Here is a 25,315-nt window from a genome sequence, read left to right on the forward strand (position 1 = left end):
GGATTGTGCTCAGTGCCAGTGCGGCCCCTGGGTTTTCTGCTGAGCTGCCACCAGAGCCAGCTGTGGCCAACGCTGTGCTGTCCCTCTGGCCTCATTTTACAAGAATTAAAATTAGGAAAGGCGTTCCCCTGCAACAGCCTGGAAAAAAAAAAAATTAAAAAATGCCTGTGCACAGCTAAGAGCAAGACCCTGTCTGCAGGAGCCACAGTGCTGCCCGGCTTTACCTATCACCTCACATTAGATTTACTACAGGAATTGCCAAGGGGCTGCCCTGCTCCACAATAACAAAATCTTCCCAGAGACAGAAGCAGAAATAGCCACATAGTGGCTTCTTGCCCAAAACACCAGTGAAACAGCCAGCCTATAATGACAGCTGCCCTGCACTGTGCAGAGACACCGATTTTTTTTCTTCCTTCCATCCCAGAATCTGCCCCTTTCACTCCAGACAGAGATGAGCAAATATTTAATTAACACATTTGACCTTTTATCAGCCCTCAATGCTGATGGCTTTCTGCCCACAAATTAGGTGCTCTTTCCTGGAGCCTGCTGCAAACCTGTGACTAGGACAGTGTTACAAGGTTCTTCACATCTCAAGTCTTTGAAAATTTTCTTAAACTCTGGATTTGAAAACTGAGAGAACATAGAAGTGTCATCTTCCATTATTATTTTAATAGCATTTAAGTTTGTACCTCTTATTACTGTAGGGCTGTATAAAGTAGAAAACAAGTGCTACCTAGAAAATCAAAAGCTGAGAGGCCTTTTAATTCCTTTTCCCATGTATGTTTAAAATTTTCCAAATTTCTTGTGGGAAGAAGGGGTTGGAGTTGATTGAGCATAAATGATGCCTCAAAATGGCTGAGAGCAAGCAGCTCATTGCACTAAGTTGGCAGAGAGCAGCCTGCTCCTTCTGGTTTTAGCTGGCATTACCTTACCAGAGACCTTCTCACAATGTTATTTTTTCTACTAGCCCTTTGTTCCTGGTCATTGTTAAAATGCCAAAAAGTCTCAGGTCAGTGAGTTTATTTCCAGTTAAAAGGATGTTCCAGGTGCACAGCCTGACTTAGCTCAACCCTTTCCTTTTCCCTCACCTGGTCAGCACAGTGTGGTTCAGTGAGGACTCTTCATTCACTAAAAGCCTCCATTATTTCACTCTGAAGCTGAGTGTGACTTGGAAGTAATACAAAGCATGAGAAACCTTACCTGCCATACAGGGATGCTTGTTTATGTTCACAAGATATGCAGTATATATTGCTGAGACATTTTTAAAGTACAGCAGCACCAGTCACGTTTGATAACTATAAACACTTTATTTTTACAGTGTATAAAAATATAGGAACAAAATACTATACAGAAAAATATAAAGTTAAGCAGAGATCTTCTCAGTCTCATTTTTAAGAGGGAAGACAAACAGGATCATACTGTGCAAGCCCCAGACTTCAGAAAATAAAATTGTTCTGGCAGTTTAAGTGGTCGCACACTCAATGCGAACAGGACAGATACTGCTTACCACAGCCAGAGGCAGAGGTGTGCTGAGGGATACGTTTCCAGCACAGGGAACTTGTCTTGCAGCTTCCAACATCCTTGCAAGTTTGCTTTTGTTAAACATAAAATGAAACCTAAGTCCTCTTTCATGATCTGACCTGGAGATAAATGTTCTCATACCCCTCAGTGTATTTATGGCAAGGGTGCTAAGAGCCCACCTGGCCAGCACACATCTGTAATCTGACCTGTGATCCCACCCCATGGGCTCAGATTTACATAAACCAGCGAGTCTGCAGCATACTTGCACACAAATATAACTGCAAGCTGTCTGTGACCAGCCAGTGAGCTGGCAACTATGATTTAAGGAAGGCAAAAGGTCAGTGAAAGCAAGCTGATGAAATACCTGAGTTTCCACAGGTTCCTCAAAGGGAAAAAAAAAACCAACTAAAAAAAAAAAGGCAGCCAGCATTCTTTTCCAAGGTACTTTGTTTCAGTACATTGCTGTCTTTAAGGAAGGACACCATGGACTTCAGCAGCCAACACTACAAGAATCATCTCCTCCTCTTTACCTGTACTTCTCTAGTTTAATTTTCCACAACCAAACTGTCCAAGTTTGCTTGTGGGTGAAGCAGGGAAGAGAGAAGGGGAAGGAAATGGGGGCAGAGAATTAAGGAAATACAGTGCAAATTATACGCTCATGGAAAAAAAAAAAACCACAAAAGAAAAAGGTTCTCTGTAGATTTTCCAAGCCTGTTCTCTCCATGGCCACAAAACAGGGTCTGTCCCCACCAGGGAATAACTGCCAACTGACCCTAGACCTTCCAAAGAACAAGGGAGTATGTTCCCTACAGCAGTGAACTTGCTTTTACGCTGACTATCAGCAATGCTCGCAAGATGCCAATATTGCCACCTTTTTATCACCCAGTAATCACAGCAGGACTCCATGAGAAAGTGCAGTGGGAATCTCGGGTCTTCAAGTTCCTCTTATTTTGTTGATTCGTAGAAGAGCTTTGCAAGTCCCTGTGCTGTATTCACACTGGAAAAAAGTGCAGCAACACACACTGAAGACAGTCCAAGAATTATTGCTGTGCTGAGGCAGCTTGTGGAGTTTGGCTGAAGAAAACTGACCAAAGAAGAAATAAGGGCAGAGCTAAAAAGGAAGATGGGAGAAAGAAGGGAATTGCTCCAGGCACCAGCACATCCCAGTTCCTGCCTACTGCCAGAAAGGTGCTGTAGCAGTTCCTGTCTCCTGTAAGCAGCACATGCAGAACAGCAGAGTCTGGGACTGAGCAGTTGTGTAGGGTTAATCAGCAGCATATTTGGAAAGCCTCTTTGTGGCAGGCGTAGGGACCACTCACTGCCACTTGTAGATCTTCACCATCTTCTCAGTCAGAGTAGCCAGGAGGTGGGTTTGGTTCACTTCCAAGGGGCAGATATCCAGCACAGGCAGGTCAGCCTGCAGCTTCTGCAGCAAGGAGCCGCTTCCAGCATCCCATAGCTGTGGGACAGACAAGGTCAAAGACTGCAGGATCCTCCCCTCCCATCCAAAGCAGAGCTTCCTCTCTCTAGAGAAACAACTTTCCTCAAGTTACTTACAGGACACTTTCTCTACTTTCACACCCTGCTTGGATGGTCTTTAACAGACTTGCAGCATGATGTCACCTTGACTGCCCTCTCCTCTGACCCCAACTCATGAGCTGTCATGCAGCCTGTTGTCCATCCTCTGCATCTAAGCTGCTTTTTCATATAAAGGGCAACCTTTCTCCTCATCTTCCCTATCATACCTAAAGAGCCTGCATCCATCCCACACAACACTTACCATATTAGCTATCCCACCAAGTCTGTTACACCACTTACAGTGCCCAGTTGTGCCAGTGTGCCCAACTGCATTTCTCTGGTGGACAACAGGGGCTCGCTGCCTGCATTCCTTTTGATGGATGTGGACCACAGGCCTTAGCTAACATTGAGTGTCCCCCATGCTATTGGAAAGTTACACCTGCTATAGCAAGTACAGCAGACCAACCTGCGCCAGGGTAACATGCGTGACAAGACAATTCCCACTAAAACACACTGATGTGTGACTGATAAGGCTTCTCTCCTAAGAACTGCAATAAAACCCTCCACCACACTAAAAGTAATGAGAGATACCAGGGCGGAATTAGATGCCTCATCACCAGCACACACAAAGATGCTGCCATCCTCCTCTGGGCTCTGAAAAATGGCATTCTTGGTCAGCAACTTGCAGGTGGGCCCAGCACTGAAAGTCTGAACCGGGTTAGAACACCACACCACATCTTCAGAGGCCTCTGTCAGTGGACTGCAACTCAGTTCCATCATCACACAACGCACACATGGGTTATTTTTACCTGTGTGGCAGAAATAAAAAGGTAACCTTTGGAAAATTTAATTGCAGACAAGTTTTAACTGTAGGAATACAAGCAACGCCACCCTGCAGCTGCCCCCTTTTGCCCTCACCCAGTTCTCATCTATGTGCAGATGCTCATTGCTCTGACTAGGGCAGGTACTACATTTCTGCTGTGCCCTCAGCACCAAAGCCACTGTTGAACTCAACAAACAGCAGGCCAGAGTGGCAATGAAAAGCGCATTGCAGATGCATGCCATTACATACTAGGCCTGTATGTTGCAAGGCAGTGCCGCGTGCTGATCTCTGTTTGAATATCGATGCATCCTCCAGGTTCCAGTGGCAGGTGATGAGGCTGGTAGGAGTTACCAGCTTTCTGTTCCCAAAAGCAGGCTCCTTCCAAGGTCCCAGCTAATATTCCACCGTAAGGCAGTGACGCTGAGGCCATCCGGGGCAGATAGGATAGCGATACCATGGGGCACCTGAAAGCGTGATTGGCAAGAGTCAGTGCTACCAGCTACAGCCATGCTGGCATTCTGCCTCACTGCTTCAGAGCTCCAGTCTCTCCAACCACGTTGCAAAGACAGGGCCTAAGCAGGCTACAAGGAAGGCCAATGGGTTTGTCAAGAATCAATTAAATTCAACTTAACTACTGCGCCTTATGTTTTAAAGAAGCATCAGACAGCACACGTCAGATGCATGTAAAATCAGCGTCCGATTCTCTGAGTAAAAGAGATGGAAGTACCAGCATCTCACATCTTTGTAATTTGTCCTTTCCAAATTAAATACTAAACCCAGCTCTAAAACAAATTAAGTTCTGCTTAGGCTGCACCAGTGGATCCACTGCTGACCACTGCACACCTTAAAGAGATGCTGGTGCCAAGCACTCGTACTAAATTATACATATACCATGCAACCTTATGAGACACTTCTCACATCTGTGAGAAATTTGAATTTTGAACAAGAGATTCACATAAAACAATTTAAACTATTACAATTGCTGTGTGATTTATGGAAGAAGCTATGTTTAGTGTAATGTATATCAGTGAAGTTGAGAGGAATGAAAAATCCTTATGCCATACCTGGACTTCTGAGGGACTAGTTCCTGGACATGAGAGTTCGTGTCTCTCAAGTCATATATCATGATAGAGCCATTGACCAATCCAGCGTAGATGTAGTTTGTGTCATCGAGACACCAGCAGCAGCTCCAGACAGGACGGCCAGCATTGTATGTCTGCACCACAGTGTTTGTTGCCAAGCTACGGAAGAAAAGCAAAGTGTTGGCCTGTTGCAGAAGCATCTACTGATGAGAAAATAGCATAATTAAGGTAAGCAAATCTAGCTTTTCAAAGTTTTTAGACAGAAGCCTCTCTCTCAACTGAATTCTGAATTAACTCCTCCTTTACTCCAGACATGAATCTGGAAAATCTAGACAGAATAATCACTTGGATATTGCAAAGTGATTTATAATTCTTCCAGGCCAATGCTTCTTTTTCCAGATTGATCTTTGGAGACCGGAAAGGAAATCTCAGAGCAGGGTCTCAGCTGCCTTACTGGAAAGGGAAAGCTAAGTTACTTTTCTGGAAACAATTAGGAGAAGTGACTCTAGTGTAATCCCGTAATATTGCATATTCCTGAGATCACAGGGCTCATCTCTTCAGATTACATCTCTCACTAATTATTTCCCTCTTTTTACACGAGAGGAACAGTGCTTATGCCTCAAAAGAATCCAATTTAAGCAAGAGTGAGACAGTAAGTGGGGTAAAGACAGTTAAAAGCACACTTATAGTGTTAATTCTTTAGAAACTCAATTTGAGGAAGGAAGAAGAGGGGAGTACACAGAGGGGCACAACCCAGAATAGCAGATAAGTTAGTGTCAGATTAGAACGTATTTGCAGAGGGCAGCGTTGTCAACATAGGCTCAGCACATTAAGAACAGTGTGAGACAGAAGACAGCACATATCAAGTAACTCTGGATATCCTTTACAACACATGGGTTTATCCCTGGGGAAGGTAATTATGCTCAGAACTCCAGAGAAGCAAGTAATTGCTCCCAGGCAAGTATAAGAGGGACAACCACAAAGACAAACCTGGCTGGGGAAACAGGGAGTTTGATATCAGAACAGTGACTGGTTCAAAGCAACAGGGAAAGAAAAAAAACCAAAGTCATGGTACTATTTTAAACACTTGCAAGCCAGAACAGGAGACTTAAGGACATCTTGGATAATTCCTTTTGGTAGGATGACTATGAAATCAGCAACTAGAGAAGAAAGATGATTAAAGGAGGATTTTTCTTTCAGAGGGAGACTGAAAGAAGTATGAGGATGCTGCTGAAGCAAGCACTTAACTCCAGACATTCTGGGATCAAGCACAAAAGCAAGAGGTCACAAGTTCCAATGCAGCCAGCCAGGCAGATATAGGAATCAAGTGTCTGAGCAGATACTGCGACAAGAAGTCGCTCTCCAGATTAAACCATGAAAATAATATCAACCTCATTAGTTAGAAGTCTGACATGCTGACTTTAGCATCAGACAGACAGTTTTGTTTTTAACTAGTCTAGCAAACCTTTCAATACAGTAACAGGAAAGCAACATTCTTTACATTTTTGTTGCAGGATTAAGTTCTCTTCATTGCTTCACTCGTGGGAAAGAATTGGGACTAATCAGTCATAATATATAACAGCACATATGACGTTATATAACAGACACATATCCTGCCTAACCCTATACTAACTGACAGACAGATGTGCATAAAGATGTTAATAGAACTCAGTAAGAATCCATCAGCCAACAAAGTTTTGAAGCAGCTTAAGCTTAAGATTGAAGAGCAGCACAGAGTAGCAAGAAAATACACTCATAGGCTGTAAATTCTACCAGAACTGGACACATTTCTCTCTCAGCCTCTGCATAATTAGTCTCCAACCTGCTGCTATAAGTCTCTGCTAGCTCTAGAGAACCTGTGTTCCTCTAGCACGTACTCAACAATGCTGTCTATACATTTCATATCCCAGATGATTTCCATGCTCTTGCAAGAAGTTTAAAGTCAGAGAAGCCAACATTAGTGCAGGGAAGAAAGTTCTCAACCTAAACACCCCTTGTTTCTGTTTTATGCCATGCAAGTTCCCATGCTTCACATTTCCCTCCAGCAACAGAAAACCAAGTGGACAGGAAGTTTCACATCTATCCATTATGCTACATTTGTTCTCAACACAACTTGGCCAATCTGTGCTGAATTACTTGTTCTCCACGGGAAGAGTATCACAGACAGGTAGCTCCATAACACCTCAACCTAAAATATCCAAAAGCATGAACAAGTCTTTCCCTCCGTTAGTTCCCACATGCAGGAAGAATATAAAGACCTGATCTCATCTTAGTAGCATCTTTTGAAAAGCAGAATAGCAAGTGCTGCAAGACATTTCTAGCAAAGACAGAACAAAATCCAATCCAGTCTCTTGCACATAGCAAAACTCGCTGGGACAGGTTGCTTCCCCCAGCAGGGCTCACCTGGTAAGTTTGAGAGTGTTGTCCAGAGCAGCAGAGAGCAGCAAGCCATCTGCTCGACTGCCAAAAGCCAGTCCCCGAATCTGTTTACTATGGATGGGGATGTACTGACTACTCTTCAGGTTGGCCACGCTCATCATCTTGACACCACAACCTGTCACAGAGAAGAATAAAGCAGGTTATCATGAAGCGGCATACATGTAGAACTAGCAATTCTATGCCAGAACTACAGTGTCTGTACTGAAGCCTGCGGTGGGATGAACACGTAAGAGTTATTTGCTGTTCTGGATAAGAACTGCCACAAATCATTCTTTAGTTGAAATGGCAACAGGGCTAAATCCCTAAGGATCCCACCTGGCACAAGCAAACTCAGTGTTACAATTCTTGTTACAAGAGCCTGCTGCTCTTTAGCCAGTTTCTTCAAAGACATTCTTGCCTAGATAAAAACCACACAGAGTAGGATTACATGGCTATTTAAAAGAACAAGTGTCACTGCAAAGAATGCTTACAGGTGAACTTAACCTGTGTGCTACAAGAGTCACCACAAAGCTTCCATTCAGAGATTCACTCCCTGGCTCCAAAAGCCAGAAAAATAAGGTCAGTTGAATGCAGAAAACAATTTTGTTATGCCTAGATAAGGCATATTAATCTCCAAACCATTAAACAAATAAAGTAAGTTTAATCATTCAGAAAGCATCGAAGTACTTTGCAAATAAACTCTCAGACTCCTACTGCTACATCTATTTCATTGAAACGGCAAGTTGGCACTGGTCCAGATGTCAGGTCACTTGCCCCTGGCCATAACAGTACAACAAACAGGGCTGCCCATGACTTCTTGGCTTCCCATTTCCTCACTGGGAAACAGTGCTCCTATCGTTCATACTAAAAGTTTTTTGCTTTTGGTTTTTCTTTTCTTTTTTTTTTTTAAAGAGTATTGACAAATCAGCTGCATGTGGATCAATCCACCTACCATTTGGGGAGCAATAGTTCTCACTCAAGCATTGGAAGGTTCTCTGCATGCCCTCATGTGCTGGCCCCTTGTTCTTTCAGAAGACTCACTTTTACAGGGAGTACCAGACACACCTTTTACCTTCTTGTGGATGTGGCACTTCAGCAGAAGAGCCACAGACCCTCTGCTAGGATTCTGCCATAGAAGTGATGGGGGAAACAAGCTACCTCACTAGGCAGAGGTTACCAATGCAGGGGCCAGATGAACCATAGGGAGTCTTATGAGTATTCCCAGTTTACAAGGCATGTGGAAAGGTCAAGCAAGAGAAGGGGGGGAGCAGGGAGCAAGTAAAACACACATCCAACTTTCACCTATGAACCCCCAAATCCTGACTTGCTTAATTACCTGGAATAAAAGTGGACTGTGGAGAAGGCTGTGATACCACAAGACAACTCAGTGAGTCACAGTATGCCATTACTCTGCAGTTCCCAGTCTGAGACACCACAAAAACCTTTTCCAAGTGGTACATGCGCTGGCTTTGGCTGGAGGGAAGGCTGCCTGGGAGGCAGGTGCGGGAGCTGCCAGGTTGCTGAGAAGCACTCATATTGTGCTGGGCCACTAGAGCCTTCAGCTCCTGCAAAGAAAAAGACCCAAAGAGCTTTAATGCATAACTGGCCATGTAACCTACTATGCTATCTGTTCCAGATGTCCCAACTGTACTTGTTCTCAGATAAAGAGGGAGAATATGGTCCAATTTCCACACTGTTCCTGAAGTGCTGGATTCCCAAATCCACTGACTATGACAGTGAGCAACAAAAGCATTGAAAATGCTATGCAAGTTCTGGCAGAATGTACTCAAAGTCTGTTATTGTATGTATTAGACCCTGTGAAAGAGAGGGCTCTTGGGCAACACATAAAAGCCAGCAACAGTTATTACCAGATCAGTGCTGTTTAGAAAAGAATGAACTGCCAAGTATTACATGCAGCTAAACCACAAGGGAACGTCAATTAGAACCATTTTCCAGAATTTCCAGAATACCCCATAAAAAAATAAAAGCCCAAGTTTCAACATAAAGAGCATTGCAGGAAACAAGTCAGTCTATTTAATGAAGATGACCCTGTTCTTGTAAATCCTGGGCAGCAAATTCCAGGAACTACACAACTCTCAAGAGCTCCAGCCCTGTTTTCTGCCACCTCCTCCCCCCTCTTCCTCCACTTCAACTGATGAATGCTCAAGGATGCTCAGCAGAGACATGGCCAAAGACAGCTTCCATCAGCAACAAGGTATTCCTAGAATTCCTCTTTCCACAGAGATCATCGGGGTGAGGTGGGTATGCGAGTAGTGGCACTGGCATATTGTGAGTTAACTAAAAATGCCGCCCCCAAAAAGCATGTTGACCAACTTGTACTCCAAGGGCAAACCCAGATAGTACCAGGGATATTAGAGGGAGTGTAAATATTAAGGAAATTGCTACTTGCTTTCTGTTGTCTGAGCAACATAGATTACGCTTCAAATACTATGTCATTTTTAAACAATTAAGGGCCACAAGAGTGATACTATGAATATATTAGTAGATTGCAAGCTAGCTTCAATATTGAACCAGCCACTACCACTTAACTCACGTCTAAGCAAAGGCAGCAGTTCTCAAAGAGGCAAGGTCAAAGATCAAGCTCTACATTAATAGTTATCATCAAGACCTGTAACTTTTGGAAACTGCTCAAGAGGAGAACAATTCTGACATTTTACAGAGGTCTGGTCTGTTTTGCATCAAGCTCATTGCAAAGACTCAAGATGACCCCATTAGAGCAAGCAAATACAAAACCACCTGGGGAGGAAGAACAGGTGTGGGGGGTGCCAGGATGCTTACGATTCAGGCTTAGAGAGTAAGCAGTCAGTGAAAACACAAGTAACTTAGAAGAAAGTGACTTTTAATAAAAAATTTACTAAACTCATTATTTCTGAAAGGCAGGAGGATACCACCACCACCGAGGGTCAGAAGAGATTAAAATTATTTGTTCCTCTGAGGAGTTTACAAAACTCTCCTTGTCACCTGCACTCAACATTCAACTTTTACACAAGTTATTAAAAAGGAAACCAGGCAATTAAAATCACAAGGACTATTAGTATAATGTTTACATTTAAACACAATGGACAAACCCAGCAGAATCAGGAAGTCTCACTGGAGACACATTACCAAGGTGATTAAAAATGTTGCACTGCAGAACAAATTCCACTAATTATGCTCAAAAGAACACTCTTCTGGTAGTGTAAGCCTGTACCTTCCTTAAAGATGTCTGCAGAGTTTTCCTGATGCCTCGCGTTGACTAAGGGCCTCAAGGGCACACTCGTCTCTCTGCACATGCTATGACTGCCTCCTAGATTTCAGCTTGCCATTGCAGTGATGAAATGAACAGTCACACAGGTTGGGGAAAGAAGAGGATATACAGCAGGAGCCTTCCTGAGGAGTATGCATGAGAAGTAAAAGCAGGAGAGCACAATGAATAGGGAAGGAAAACCACCAGCTACAACAAATTCAGAAGGGTTTTCTTTTGAGTATTAGGTTACAGTCTTAATAGCTGATACGAAGCTTTAAAGGCAAAGGCAGTTATCAAATGACCGTCACTCTCTGGCTGTGCTCCCACAGATCTCTTACAGGAGTCATGCCTGCTGTCTTGCACTACGTGGCCCCAGCCTTGCGTTTAATAGACACATGACTGTACAACCTCAAGCTACGGTGCAGCACCACAGGTATTCCACCTTTCTTTGGTTCAGGTTCAAATTCAGTCAAAGGGACACACAGCATTTTTAATTGGCTTCACTATAAGTAACAGCTGAATGAAATATCAGGTTTTACTTACTTCTTCTAGATCTTCCCCAGACAGCAACTGGAGATGAACACGAAGATCGCAAAGATGAAAAATTTTTGTGCAATAAAACCATTAGCCTAAAATTTTTCTAAAGGTGTTATGTTCAAATTTTTATTGATATTTTGCCATCCAATTCTTTTTGGATGCTCTGAAAATCCTATTTAAAAAAAGCTTTTCCAATACATTGAGCAATATAAACTGACCTCTGCAAGGCTCACAATTACGCTCGCTTTCTTCTCCACAGCAGCATGCAATCTCCTGTCATTTCCCTGCCAGTCCTCCCTTTACTGCTCTATATGCAAACAGAGCTACTATTTCCCACTTGCAAAAATTAATCTCTTACCCCAGTTGATCGGTGGTATTAATGTCAGAAGCCAGAGATAGTTTGCTTATCATTAGCTAACTTTTATTGAAAATTTTGGCAGATTCAGGAGGAGTACTGCAGTAGCTCACATCTGATTCTTAAGTTCTTCGTGCTCACAAAGGAAAAACTTTAGGCAAAAGTAAGGCTTCAGTAGCACTGCTTCCAAAATGCAAGTCTGGACCTGCCATGCAGTGTGCAGCATATTGCTCAGCACAGCACACACTGCAGGTTTACATACAGAAACAACACTGTTGAGAGCTTTCTTCCAGAGTTTTAGTTAGCCACCTATCCTTTCTCCCCTCAAGTTCCTTTACTCATATTTTCGTATAGCTAAAGACTTCAAAACCATCCCTTTTCTAGCCTCAATCATCTTAAATACTTCAATAACAAAGTACAATGGACAAGATCAGGGAAAAATGCATACAAATCTAAAAAAGTTCATAACTAGTGACATGACGGCTGATGAAGCACAGCTCTCAAGCGCATTAGCCACAAAAAAGGGTTCACACAATGACTTTTGGGGGGGAAACCAATGGCATTTGCTTTCCATAAGACTTTAGACACCAAGGTTTGTATGCGACCAATGAACATCATGACTATTCCAATAAAGTTCTATACAACTGAATTTTGCCATATCGAATGTCCCCCTGAGCATATGGACATTTCACACATTTATTTTGTAATTCCACAGCACTTTGCTTTCTATATTGACTTACAGCTTTGTATACCAATTAAACATGTTTTCTTGTGCCATCAGTAACATTGCTTGCTGAAAGGACCAAGGCAACAGACTCAAGATGTAACAAGGCAAATTCAGATTAGAAGTTAGGAAAAAAAAAATTCTCAATGAGGATGGTCAAACAATGAGGTATCCAGAGAGGCTGTGTGATCTGCTTGGATACACTCAACACCTGGCATGACAGTGCCCTGAGCAACCCAATGCTGAAGTTACCCAACTAGGGTCCCTTCCAACCTAAATGATTCTATGCAAGTACTTGTTTCACCAGATGACCTCTCATAAGACAAGGAGCTCATTAGGCATATGTTCAAAATATAATCAAACATCTTAGAGGCTTATTCCAGACTTCGTGCTGATTTTCTGCTCCCCAGCAAATTGTTTTACTTTGATTTTATTCATAGTATAAACAAGCACCTTAACGTGAATGCTGGAAGCAATTTTAAACCACTACAGGACAGTGATGAATGCAGTATAAATACTGAAACAGAGCTTAAAGAACACAGGGTACTTAATCTTTATAACATGTGACTTCAATTCAGTTAGACTGGATACTCTATCATTTAACACCAAAAGAATTGCAGGAAGACATTATGGACCTGCAGTTTTATCTTACATTTTTCTTAAGCCAAAGTTTAAAGTGGACCAATTTTCTTACTACCTCTTATTAGCATACAGCTTCATGCAAGAATTTAGGCAAGCAATTTATAAAGCCTTATCTTACATCACACAGGAAGACTTCAGCAAAGAGGATGTTGCTTAATGTACAGACACATATAGCCAAGGCTATAAAAAAATCCAGAAGTAGAAAAAAAGGCATAAAATTAAGTGAGTTACTAGACAGTAAGAGATTAGATATCATCTACTTCACACAACAAAAAAAGTAGCAAACTGGCTGCGAAACAGGCTATTGGAAAACCTAGCACTGGTGGAACATGCCAGTTAATTCATAGTTGGAAGTCCACAATTTATAGGAATCCTGCAAAAGCAGCTGTAATGGGTTACAAAATATCACAGTATTGCATGAGCCAGAAAGGAAGCAGTCGTTTAGCAACCAGTCATTTATTTTCAGTAATTTGTATTCTAAGGGGACAGAGGTATCTCTTAGCAGCTGTTCAGCCCATGCATACAGCCTAGCTATTGACAGGCCAGGTCTCATGGTACCAGAAGGTGCTTAAGTAGAATGTTGACTGACCTTCACAAAAAAGTTAGGGTGTTTTTTTTGTTTTGTTTTTGCAAATAGCCATGCCTCTTCACAAACTAATTCTCAAAGGCTCTTGACCAACTAGTGATAATAGGTCCCATTACAGGTTTACTATAGAGATTTTCAAAGCAAACATTTGATGCAGCTAAGAGAAAGATGAGGAGAGTAAGTTTGGTGATGTATTACCAGGCCTTTCCAAGCACCACAAAACCAGAGGAGGAACCTGCAACATCAGCAGCCAAAAAACCTCTACTGCTAAGCTGTACTTGCAACTTTGATTAAGTCTTATAACCACAAAAAAAAAAGTCAGTGTTATGTAGTATATGTGAATATGCCAGCCTGAGATGTTTAGGATACTCTTGATGATTCACTAATTTGAGTTTACTAAATCTTGCTGCTTATTAAAACTGGAAGCTTGTCTTCTCTCCTCTAAGGGAACATGCAAAAGACAGGTTGAAGAAGAAAGGGAATCCTCTGTGTATTAGTAGCATGAGACTCACCTGAACTTGCTTGCGGAGTTTGCTGCATTCGTCTGTCAAAACCTGCAACTGGAGACGGCTCTGTGCAGATTCCAGCTCCGCCTGTCTCCGCAACATCTGCTCCTTTTCTAAAGAGCTGGAAGAATGAGAAAAAAGCAATCCTTACAACTAGGTATTACTGAGGATGCTTCTCTGGGCTATCTACTCCTGTCCCCAGACTTCATCCCAACACAAGTCCTGTTCAGGTAAATTCAAAAGTAACAGAAAATCTGGTACCACACTCATCCAGTACATTCACCTCGAAATGTTCTCGGTTATGCAATTGTACTGAATGACTCACTCAAGTATTGTTCCATAGAAACAACAGCCTTTCTCCTCACCTCTCCAAATGTGCCAATTTAGGAGAGGGGAGTGAAAGAGAAATCAGGGTTTTTTTCTACAGAAACAGTTTAGCAAATTCTATACCATCAATTTCCATTTAATATACAATGTCAGTAATACAGCAAGTCATAACACAGTAAGATCTTCAAGCTTGTTTCTACTACCAGTAACTAATTTTGTATTTCAGGAAATACAGCTGTATCAGAAATAGACAGATACAGATAAATTCGCTGTGAATGCCTGTATAGAAGCCATACTTACTACCTCACCTTGAGCCTAAAAGTGCATACACACAATTTAGCAGCAGTTTTGATAACATACTTCAATTTCTCTTTCATATATGCTATACATACGAAGGAATAGTTCAAGAGGGGAAAGAAACACCAGTATTCCTTAAAATTATCCGCACGTTTGGTCTGTAATGTTGACCACTGCATTCTGCACTTCAAAAGCTGCACTATTCCAGTTATTTCAGTAGTTCAGGTGCAGGGAGATCTATCTTGCCTAAGTACCTTCTAAATATACAGACCTAGCCTTGCATGTTTACCAAGCACAGAATTCTGTCATTTCCCTATAGTGTCTTCACACAATTTTTTTTTCTGCAGAAGAAATAGGTGAAATGCTTTATTTAACCGTCACGAACACATTCTTTACACAAGTACCCAGAGCTTCAAGGCTGGCTTTTGGCAAGGTGAGGAACAAAACTCATGATCTTAAACCTAATTCAAGGCTATGTGCAAGCAATATTGATGCATGCATCAGTGTTCACATTTGTCCTCCACTCGCAGCTGTGTGCCACAAAGCAGCCACTGCCAGCAACTTAAGGGGACTGACAGGCAGTCATTGCTGTCTGCCTCCCAACAAAAACAGGAGGCAGAGGAGGTGTAGGGCAAGTGGGGAGGGGCTGCAGCGAGATTCTGAGACACAAGCAGCAGTTAGACAACTACCTCTCCATGGGAGATAACAAGATTTAAACACCCAAGTGCCTTCTGTGCTTTTGGGAAAAAAAAAAAAAAAAAATCTTATTTTGCATTTGTTTTGCAGTGTCGATCCAGTCAAAGAAGCGTGATCCTTCTAAAGGTACAGTTCAAACACCATCAGGCAGTGGCAATATGGACAAAAGAGAGATTTTCCCTTCATGACAGTTACTCTTCAATCACTTCTGATTAATAATTACCAGGACAGTGTGGTTTCTGTTGAAAGACTGCATTGAAGGAACAGCAGTATAGTTAGAGACATGTGAAGACAACCCCAATTAAATTCTATTCACTGTAAGATTCAGGAGAACTGAGATATCTGCAGCCTTTTAATTTCAGAATAGTATCTGTGACAGCATCTTACTGAAAAGAAATTAGTCCCCATTTTCATACCTGCTTTTCCTTTTCTTCAATAAGAAGTCTACATTTAAGTTGGAGGGGGAAGTACAGTCATAGTAATGCTTGGTGACCTTTTGTAAGTAAAGCTACATGAAGAATTTGACAAAGCAAGATGGAAAGCGATTCATATGAGAGATTACTCTGTTTAATGCATGCAGAAAAGATGGCAGAAAAGGTCAGCTATTCACACCCCCTTGCATTTCTAACTATGCCTCACTTTTCTCATCTAATGATGAATTAGCAATATATGGCCTTTTGGCAACAACTCTGCATGTTCTCCCGTGATGACATTTCAGGATACAGCACAAGATAGCTTTTGCTATTTCAGTGCCACAAAGCACAAACTCAAGAATTCTGTTCCAAAAGAAAATCCTCCTTCCAGGTAAGACACATTGCAACCCAGCAAGGCCTTGGTTTGTTAAGCCAGCCATACTCATGGTAATCCCCAAGGGAATGCACAAATTGCTTCAGACAATACAGGAAATTAAAGCAAGAAGTAGAAGCCAGACTGCAGCTTTCAATGGCATGCAGTCAGTGAGGTCGTATCTTTACGTGGAGACTCCGTACCTTTTCATGCGTTCCTGCTCACTGGTATCCAGCGCTTTCAGAGTACGAGCATACAAGATCACAATGTCAGAACGCTTTGCTTTCTTATTGCACTGAAATAAAAGACAAGATCAGTTCATCTACAAGAATTTAACTATCCAAACTATGCATCCCTACAAGTTGCTAGGCATTATTTTGAAAAATCCTTATAGCTTTGAAGGGAGGGGAGTTCTACTTGAAAACAAGACCACAAAAACACAAACAGCATGTTGGCAAGACACTCCCTCATACAGACAAGAGAGCTGTAATTGGGGCTACAACAACAGTTTAGGTCATGTATCCTATTCCACCTTTAATAAGGCATCTCCTTGTTTCCCACTAAATTTGTTCTGCTAAAGCACCAGCGATGCAACATGGTCAGGTAAGTTCCAAGGACAGGAAAAAAAAACCCCAAACCAAAAAAAAAAAAAAAAAAATCAGATAAAGGAGGAGAAAAGATCTAAAACAAAACACCAGCCCAACTTCTATTTTGAAAACATCAAGACTGGCCGCTTGGCCAACAGACAAGGATTTGGGAACCCCCGAGTATACTCCCAACTCTTATGTACTATATTCCTTTGATCAAATCCTATAGGCCCAAACCCATAAAAGCATTCCAACGTCAGTATGAAACACTGAATCCCACTTATTTCAGCAATAGACGGGGAGTCAGATATTTCAATAACTTTGTGTGTCTGGCTGTGACCATTTAGTACTTTAGATTCACCTTAAAAAAAAGAGCTAATACCTCCCTGAGTTGAGACTTGGAAGAAATCAGGAGAAAATTAGAAATCAGGAGAAAATTAGAAATCAGGAGAAAATTAGAAATCAGGAGAAAATTAGAAATCAGGAGAAAATTAGAAATCTGCAAGCTTACTGTTTTGCAAATATACTTTGTTGATCAGAAAAGAGGCAATGAATACTCAGATCAAGTAACCTCCGCTGAACATTAAATTACTATTTGCGCTTAAAATGCAGACTTCTCTATTATTTAGTAGCATGAAGATATCATGGGCAACAGTTTCAGATCAGACAACCCCCCTCCCTTTGTAAAGAACTGCCTTGCAGAGCAGTAAGTGGCTAAGACAGCTTTCCTGGAGGCCAGCAGCTGTCACTGGCAGGAACAGGAATGCTGCAATTTCACAGCAACATGCACTCAAGCCACTTAGTAAACAGAGCACCACACACAGCAACTCTGTGCTATTCAATTAGAGAATGCCCAGTTGCAAAGGACAGCGACTGAAAATGAAGGGAAGATGATTTAGCTGCAAGGTTCTCTCCAGAGCAAGTAGAAATTTTCCCAGGAAATTTTCAGTAATTACATCACTGGAAGAAAAAGAGGGAGCAAGCTCCCCTTAGAAGTTGTTACAGTTCAAGAAGAAAGCAGTCACAAAATTCCAAAGAGCAAAGATGCCAGGAAGGTCTCTGAGAATTCTGTCTGGGCCTGGAGTGGGTGAAGAAAAGCCTACACAGGATTGACAGGGATAAGAAAAATAAGGTTTGGGTCTTTGCTATGGCAACAGTGATTCTTTAGGTTTAATGACAGTGCACATCAACAGGAAGTTTCTTGTTGAGAGGAGTGAATCCTGCACAAAGTCAAGCAAGACCATGGAAGCTCTCAAAATGACGAAGCCAAAGAAATCCTGGGCTTCCAGCCACCGACACGGAAAGCAGCAGAACTGAATGCTATTTACAAGGTACTCATTGACCTATTTTTTGTCAACATTCCTTCTGGAAAAAAGGAATAAGGAATGGAAGCACATTACTGAGAAATGCAGACCTAATCGAAAGAGATAAATATTACCCATGGAAAAAAAAACAAAAAGAGCACCTTAAGAAGCAGATCTACCCCTTGCAAATGGACATTAAAGGATGCAACTTCTCAGTTCACTCTCTGCAAGCTACCTAAACAACCTGATCTGCTTAAAGGCTGCAAAAGCAGATGCAGTTCAAAACAGAAGATTAACTGACTGAAAACAGTTCTCATACAGATTTCTTCTCCAATAACATATTCTTTATGCTTAGTTAATTGCTTCTAGGAACCTGTGTGCCATTTCCACACTCCAGGACTACAGTGCAGTGTTCTGAAACCACTTTAGCACCGAGTGCTACACCAGGTTTAGCACTTGAACTTTCAAACTTCCGAGTTGCTACTCACAAATGCTCTACTTCAGGAGAAAAGTTCAATCCTCCCTTTAAAATAGTGCTAGTTGTTCCTGGCCTAGTTACATCAAAATAATAGTGAGTTTTGTTATTTCTGACAGCAGGCAAAGGTGGATTCTTCATGAAGCAAGCAGTTGTAACAGTTATGGTGCTCATGCCTGCAGCAGAAGTTACCCGATAGCAAGTCCTTTCCAGTGCACATAAATGTCCATTTTACCTGGGGGCACTTCCCTGCCTGTCCCTTGAGCCACCTTTCAATGCAGGTGTAACCAAATAGGTGCCCACACCGCAATGCTGAGAGACGGTGGTCCCCAGCATTGGTCCACTGCTCAAAGCAGATTGCACAGGCATCCCCTTCCTCCTCATCCAGTAGTGCAACAGGAACCGATGGTTCCAGTTTCTTTAGTGGAGTTCTCTAGGATTAAAAATAAAAATAAATTAAAAAACACCCACACAACTTTTTTTAGACAAATGCAGCATTTACCATATTTAATCTGTCTCCTAAAGCATTTAGGTCACCTTACCTGCTTTTGCTGGACTTCAGCCTCTTCATCTTCACGACTTCCATGTTCTGCAGAAGCTTGAGACAAAGCTTGAGGTGGCTCTGCTTGGACTTGACTGGAAACTAAAGCAAGCATTGCTTAAATGAACTGATACATAACAAGGGGAAAAGGAGTTCTCCTTGACTTGATCTGAAATCATCGGGGCATAAGGTAAGCAGTGCAACAACAGCACAGGTTACATACAAAGCTTCAGATCAGTGTCCTGGATACTGAAGGTCAGGCAGTCTATGTGTAAGCCCTTCTATTCATCAACAGTAGTGCTAAAGAACTTCATGTTTTCTTTTATAGAAAGCAGCAGAATTTCAGTGAAAAAGGAGAGGTCTTTTAAAGACAGCCATTGTTATCAGGATTTTCTGACTTGCTAGAAACAAGCATATCTGCATACAGGTCTATAGTTAGGTTGATGTAAGGTTACACCCCCGCATCATTACGCCCAAAGACAGACACCAATACGCAAGTTATTTTGCCAAGGGATCTAAGCATGCATATTTCATGTGCCAAGAAAGCATTTACCGTATGCTATCTGTCCATTCACCCCGACTTAAGCAGTTTTCCAGCTGGTAGTTATCTGAACTATCAATTCTGCTGGGCCATATGTTTTTGTGGCAGGCCTCTGTTAGCCCTTCTGTTGAAGCATGGGCACACAGAAATGCTATGTTTGGATTACCACCACTAGAATACTAAAAAAGGAACAGAAATCACTGTCTCCTCCCATCTCCTGACAAAACAGAAGAGTTATTAGTCATGGTTAGTATTCGAGGCAGACATTCTCAATCCAGTGGAGAGGTATCACCTAACATCAATAAAGTTTTCAGCCTCTATGGTTCAGGGCTGAACAGGAACCAGTGGCTTATATAAGGAAAAAAGACAAGGGGATTCCAGAAAACCCAACAGAGAGCATATGTTCACACAATATTAGACAGCACTTAACAGCTTGAGCTCCTGTCATGTGTAAGACTAGCTCAGAGCAAGCAGAATGAATCTGTTCAAAAGACACCTCATAGATGTACCCTCAAAAAAAGATGTCAAGGTGGGCTGGCTAATCAAAACCAAACCTAAGGGCAGAGAGTGAAACATAAGGACATTCCTTAGAGACTGAATTAAAAAAAAAAAAAAAAAAAATCTTGTTCTCATATTCTCTGGGCATCGATAACCTTGAATAGCAACTTAACTATTTGTCACATAAACTGCATATGTTCATCACAAACAATGTCACTTAAGTGTGTGGCAGCCTGTGAACGCGAGTTTGGATAATGGATTGCAAGCCAGAAAAAGCCAAGGAAAGAATAAGACAAACAAAAAGCCCACTGCCCCAAGTATCTCTACTTCCTCAGCTAAGTGTCACAAGAAGTTACAGGAATGAAGAGAAAACTCTAAACCAAAGCAGACTGAAATCACAAATAATTAAAAAATACTGAATCAGATCCTTCTCTGAAAACTGAAGGTACTGCTGATCTCCAGAGATATGACTTGATGTCTTCAATAATACTCCTTGATAATATATAACAGCGGAAGTGTGCTAAGTAATAATCTCTAAACTTGAAGTTATTCTGAACATCTCCAGGATTATTTACAAGCAGCAGCCTGCATATAGCAAAAAGATTGCATTTAATGTTACAGTAGCAATGACCCATTGCTACTACTGCTCTTAGGAACTGCTTGACAGAAAGCCTTGTGGTAGCAACCTGCTCCCATCAGCTGGGGGCATAATGATCTCTTAGCCCTGTCTGTTGTGAAGCTCAAAAGGATTTCCTCACTGAGTTTTGAAGCAGCAACATGAGTTTCTGAAATAAGTCTCTACACAGCTCAAATATAGCACAAACCTCCTGAGCTATCTGCTGGACGTGTCTCCTGGGCTGATGGTAACAGTGGTGCTGCAGCCTCCACTGCTTCCTCCTCCTCAGCAGAAGTGCTGCTGTCAGAGTCGCTCACTTCTATTGTTTCATCCGAGCTGTGTTCCTGGTTGTCTCTCGCAATATGCAAGGGCTCCAGACGTGGAACTGGTCCTGTAGCTGGCTCTTGGATCCTGCTGAGTTGAAAGTAAGTGTCCAATGCTGCCCTGAGTCCAGAAAAGCAAGAAATAAAAACCACCGTTATTTCAGGTTAACTAAAGACTCAGCATGTTTCTCCACGCTTGTTTGTGCTAAAATTCCTAGACTCTGGCTGCAATAGAAAGGTATCAAAGTTATCAAGACAGACCTCTGGTAAGATGGGCAATCCCATACAGTTGCCCACTTCATGAACAATCAGCAGTATCATAGAGCAACCATTCATTTTGCTCAGCTCAAAGAAAATCTCCTCCTTACAACAATGATATTGTCTTCTTTGAGGGTGGGGTGGTGGGGGGGTTGGAGAGAAGAAAAGCAAAGAAGTATTGTTCACTAATAGCCTAAGAAGCTCCTAATCGGTACTTCCAACCCTAACTCAGACCTGGTTCCCATAGCCACTGGTAATATTAGATGCACGAGGCTTGTATCAGTCTCATTCCATCGACCACTTTGTGCCTAGTCTTTCTACTTTCCCTCTTCTTTTCTACTGGAACTTCATCCCTGGATAGAAACATCCTCCCCTCTGCCACCATCAGTTCAGCTATCATCTCAATTATCCTTCAGATTCAAAGCAGAAGTTTGTCAGGTTGCCTTCTAGCCCCGAGAACTACAGTGACCTTCACACACAATCCAAGGGCAAACAGTACAGTTATGTTTAATCATCTGGGAGGAGTTCTTGGTCTCACTGAATTTAAAGGCAATGCTCCAGTTCATTATAATTTCACCCTTGACATTTACAAAAGCTACAAAGATGAGACAAAAACCAAACAAACCAGAAATGGGGATTTCTGTCTGGCTGGAGAGCATCCCCACTCATCACCCTTTAAACCCATCACAAATGGTATTAAACACAGAATATTTTTTTCTTTGCCTAGAGGTAACGAAAAAAAAAAACCTACAGAAAAAAATATTAGCTTGCATGTTTGTGAACGTTTCTGCAGCAATTGTCACCAGAAAACTTAATCAGGCAGTCTCCAAATCAAAGGTGAAATGCAAAACAGAGCACAAGCTCCACTGAGCTAAATGCTGGCTGGAGCTGTCGAGAGTCAGCACTGCTGCAGGGAGCACCAACAGGAATCTGGCAGAGCAGAGGGAAGTGCAAGCAGAAGCTCTGCAAGCAAGATGGAAAGCATAGAAGGGCTCATAAGTCAACAGCACTGCTGCCAACATAAGAAACAGGGGGATTTACTTAACAAGAGCAAAGATCCTGCCAGAAGGGATCAGAAAGTGCTGTGCCATTATTGAGCTTAAACAGTATGCAAGCTGCCCAGAATTTGGCCACAACCACACACCTGAACTGAGCTGTGCTCTATAAGCCAGGAAGCAAGGCAGTTTTAAACTGATGCCAGACTTGATAAGAGTGCAGTTGAGACCCAATTTCATTTCTGCTTTACCTGGCACTGATGGTCCTCTGGGAACCGCCAATTCTCCGTTGCCTGCGAGCTCTCCTCACTCGCAGACGCTGCGTGACCTGTGGTACTGGCTGATACGGATCAAACGCCCCTTGTAGCCTTTGCAGTCTGTCCAGAGCCGAGGCAGGATTCAACTGCAGGTCAGGCTCAGCAGCTGCTGCCCTTGTTGTACCAGCATTTGGTATGACAACAGCGTCATCAGCAGGAAGAACTGTAACACTGCCTCCTCCTTCACTGGGCACTCGAGCATGGGACAACAGCGCTGCATGACCAGAGGGCTCTGTGGGAAGCGTCCTGAAGTTCTCTACAGAGTAACCAGCCACTGGCTGGAGATCAACTTCCATCTCTTCTTGAGCCATTTCTGCAAAGAGTTGAAGTAAACAACTAGTATTTGCAAGTCTGTGCCCTGCTTCTAGCCCGAGGGTGGCAAGAATCAGGTGCAGTGGTCAGTGACTACAAAAGCCTTTATTCAGACTGGAGAGACAATTTGTCCTTTTGCCTTAGACATGCAGCAGAGCTAATCTGTCTCAAGTCAATACAGGTGTGCGAGCTGGTATAGCAGGCAGCACCCTCTCAGAGTCCTGGACTCAAAGTCTTGAGCTCAACAGCAGCTAGCACCAAAGGAACATTACAAGATCGACTTAACTAAGCCTTTGGATGAATATGGAAGGTTAAAGATTTCTTGCTGGCATCATTTACTTGCCTGTAAATTCATGTGGATCTTGGAGAAAGGAGTTTGGAAATATTCTAGAGATTCCCATGGTGAGCAACACTGCACTAACACCCACATATACAGCCAGAAACAAGCTCTACAATGCAGTCCTTTGTCCATCACGTTGCTCTCAGGAGGTGGGTTTATTTTCAAGTTTCTTAGAATAAAATTCCATTACGGTAACAGATCACCGCAAACCCTTCCCACAACTCGTTTAACAAGCCTTTCAGTTACTTTATATTCACCGACACCATGCCAACCCAGAAAGGGTATCACAGCAGAACCCACGACTGAGACGTTATGGGTAGCAAGTTATCTACAGCATCAGCATTTGTGGATCCATATTCAGGCTAAGACTAAATAAACATGAAATTTGCAGTAAAACCTCACATATATTATTTAAGGATGGTTGCCCTGCAAACATCTTTGGGACAAAGATTTCAGGTTACCTCCTAAATAGAAGTACTACCTTAGATTTTGAAGAAAAACAGAGGAGACAACAGTCTGTGCATTGCTAATCATCATGCTGCTGTCAGCCACCAAATTAGAGCACTCTAGTCACCCTGTTCTACAGGCAGTCTTACAACACAAAAAAGTTCAAGATTATTTTATTAGTTGAATAAATAGGTGTGCCAAAAAAAATAGTCCTTTTTTGGAGGAGGTGTGTGGATTAAATTCTGCAAGCTGCTGAAGGTCACTCACATTCTCAAAAAATACTTAGGCAATCACAAACCTGAACGGCCTTGGGAATTGTAGACCTTTAGCATAACTTAAGAGGCCAAAGCACACACCAAAATTTATTAGGCTAGGTGCTGTGCAAACAGAACAAAGGCTGCTTTTAGTACAAAGACTAACTAGAAAATGTATACAAGAATTACCAGAGGGGGATGTACTAATGCTCACATATTTTTATAGAGCTTTTAAGAGGTTCTAACTTGTGAATCATTTTATAATTCTTATCCTAATTACCAATTCAGCCTGTTAGGCCAAAAATAGATAGTGCCACCTCCCATCAGAACAGTCATACAGTCAAGATATAGTAATATTCAATGATCAAGTACTGCTTCTCTAGCACTAAACTCATGTTTATGATAAAATTGTCACCTATAAGCATAACAGACCCTTTATTTTCCCCATAAAATAACTGTGAGACTTAAAAATATTGCACACATTCACCATTGTGGGTTAAATAACCCTGCGTAACTCCTAATAAAAATTAAAAAATGTTAATACTGGCATTTTCACCACTAAATCTTGGAGTCTTCCTGAAAGGGGCAAAGGCCAGTGCTTCCTCGAGACAGCCAGCTGCCCACCTGGCAGTTACTGGAGGAGCCTGCAGATGGAAGGTCTCCACAGCACAAACAAGCTTCTTGGGCCCAGATAAGAAAAACCAGAGTGCTGTCACAGGACAGAGGTCGAGAAGCAGCGCAGCAGGCAGCTTCACAGAAGCCTCTGCAATACTAACCAGAAAGCTGAACACTGAAGCACAAGCTTCCCCTTGCAGAGGGCCTCCTCACCACACAGCACTCGGCACTGCTCAGGCAAACCCAGGCCCCGCTCTACATCTCCAGGAGTTATTATGCTGCACCTGCTTTAACATAAAGTTAACCAAGAAAACCCAAACACCACCCAAAATTAAGCTCCACAAGCATGGGTTTATTTCTGGCTTTTTACAGAGTTCGCTTATTTTAACTAAGAACCAGGCACATAAACGGTGCGGGAGGGGGAGATTTCTCCTCTGACAGCCGCAGGCACCCCAAGCACTCGGGACGCCATACCCAACCTCCCCGCGGGCGCCTCGCAGCCCCTCAGGCCGGGGCCCGCTATCACCCAGGCCTCCCGCCGCCCGGCCCCCGAGAGGCCAGGCCGCGGCAGGACGCAGGACCCCGCACCCCTCCCCAGCGGCCGGCCGCGGAGGCCCAGTCGCACCCGCGGTGCCCAGGGGACGCCGGGCGGGAGGAACCGTCCCCACCGCCCCCCGCTCACCTGCCGGCAGGCCCAACCGCCCCGCTCGAGCTCCGCACCGCCCCACCCCCGCCACCCTACTGGCTGGCCACGAACTCTGCTCCAGCTTCTATTGGGCGAGCCGGGGCCAGACCCGCCTTCTCATTGGCCAGCCTCTCCGTCTGTC

At 42.8% G+C, this 25,315-nt stretch overlaps 1 protein-coding gene across 4 annotated transcripts; it reads right to left on the bottom strand.

Moving 5' to 3' along the window:
* Positions 1-1,304: 1,304 nt before the first annotated feature.
* Positions 1,305-25,211, bottom strand: RFWD3 (ring finger and WD repeat domain 3). 4 transcript variants are annotated; one of them, XM_075510485.1, is made up of 13 exons: positions 25,171-25,211; positions 22,455-22,833; positions 20,836-21,038; positions 18,974-19,074; positions 18,667-18,864; positions 16,269-16,360; positions 13,966-14,080; positions 8,699-8,927; positions 7,348-7,498; positions 4,927-5,103; positions 4,112-4,326; positions 3,631-3,848; positions 1,305-2,980 (listed from the first exon to the last, which is right to left on the bottom strand). In XM_075510485.1, exons 2-13 carry the CDS (start codon positions 22,829-22,831, stop codon positions 2,837-2,839), a joined length of 2,220 nt encoding a protein of 739 aa, XP_075366600.1. In that variant the 5' UTR covers positions 22,832-22,833; positions 25,171-25,211; the 3' UTR covers positions 1,305-2,836. The 4 variants fall into 4 exon arrangements, with proteins under 4 accessions (XP_075366600.1, XP_075366599.1, XP_075366596.1 ...); XM_075510484.1 differs by having other exon boundaries at positions 20,836-21,041; XM_075510481.1 differs by having other exon boundaries at positions 20,836-21,071.
* Positions 25,212-25,315: the final 104 nt, after the last annotated feature.

This window comes from Mycteria americana, chromosome 8 (assembly GCF_035582795.1).
Source record: "Mycteria americana isolate JAX WOST 10 ecotype Jacksonville Zoo and Gardens chromosome 8, USCA_MyAme_1.0, whole genome shotgun sequence".
Classification (NCBI taxonomy): Eukaryota; Metazoa; Chordata; class Aves; order Ciconiiformes; family Ciconiidae; genus Mycteria; species Mycteria americana.

Coding starts and splice junctions, on each gene's coding strand:
- RFWD3 (XM_075510481.1), bottom strand. CDS start 22,831: ATGGCTCAAGAAGAGATGGAAGTTGATCTCCAGCCAGTGGCTGGTTAC. Junction 8,928..13,965: donor AACTCCGCAAGCAAGTTCAG/GTGAGTCTCATG, acceptor TTTTCTTTGCAG/GAGCTGAAGGCTCTAGTGGC. Junction 3,849..4,111: donor CCTTGCAACATACAGGCCTA/GTATGTAATGGC, acceptor TCTGCCACACAG/GTAAAAATAACCCATGTGTG.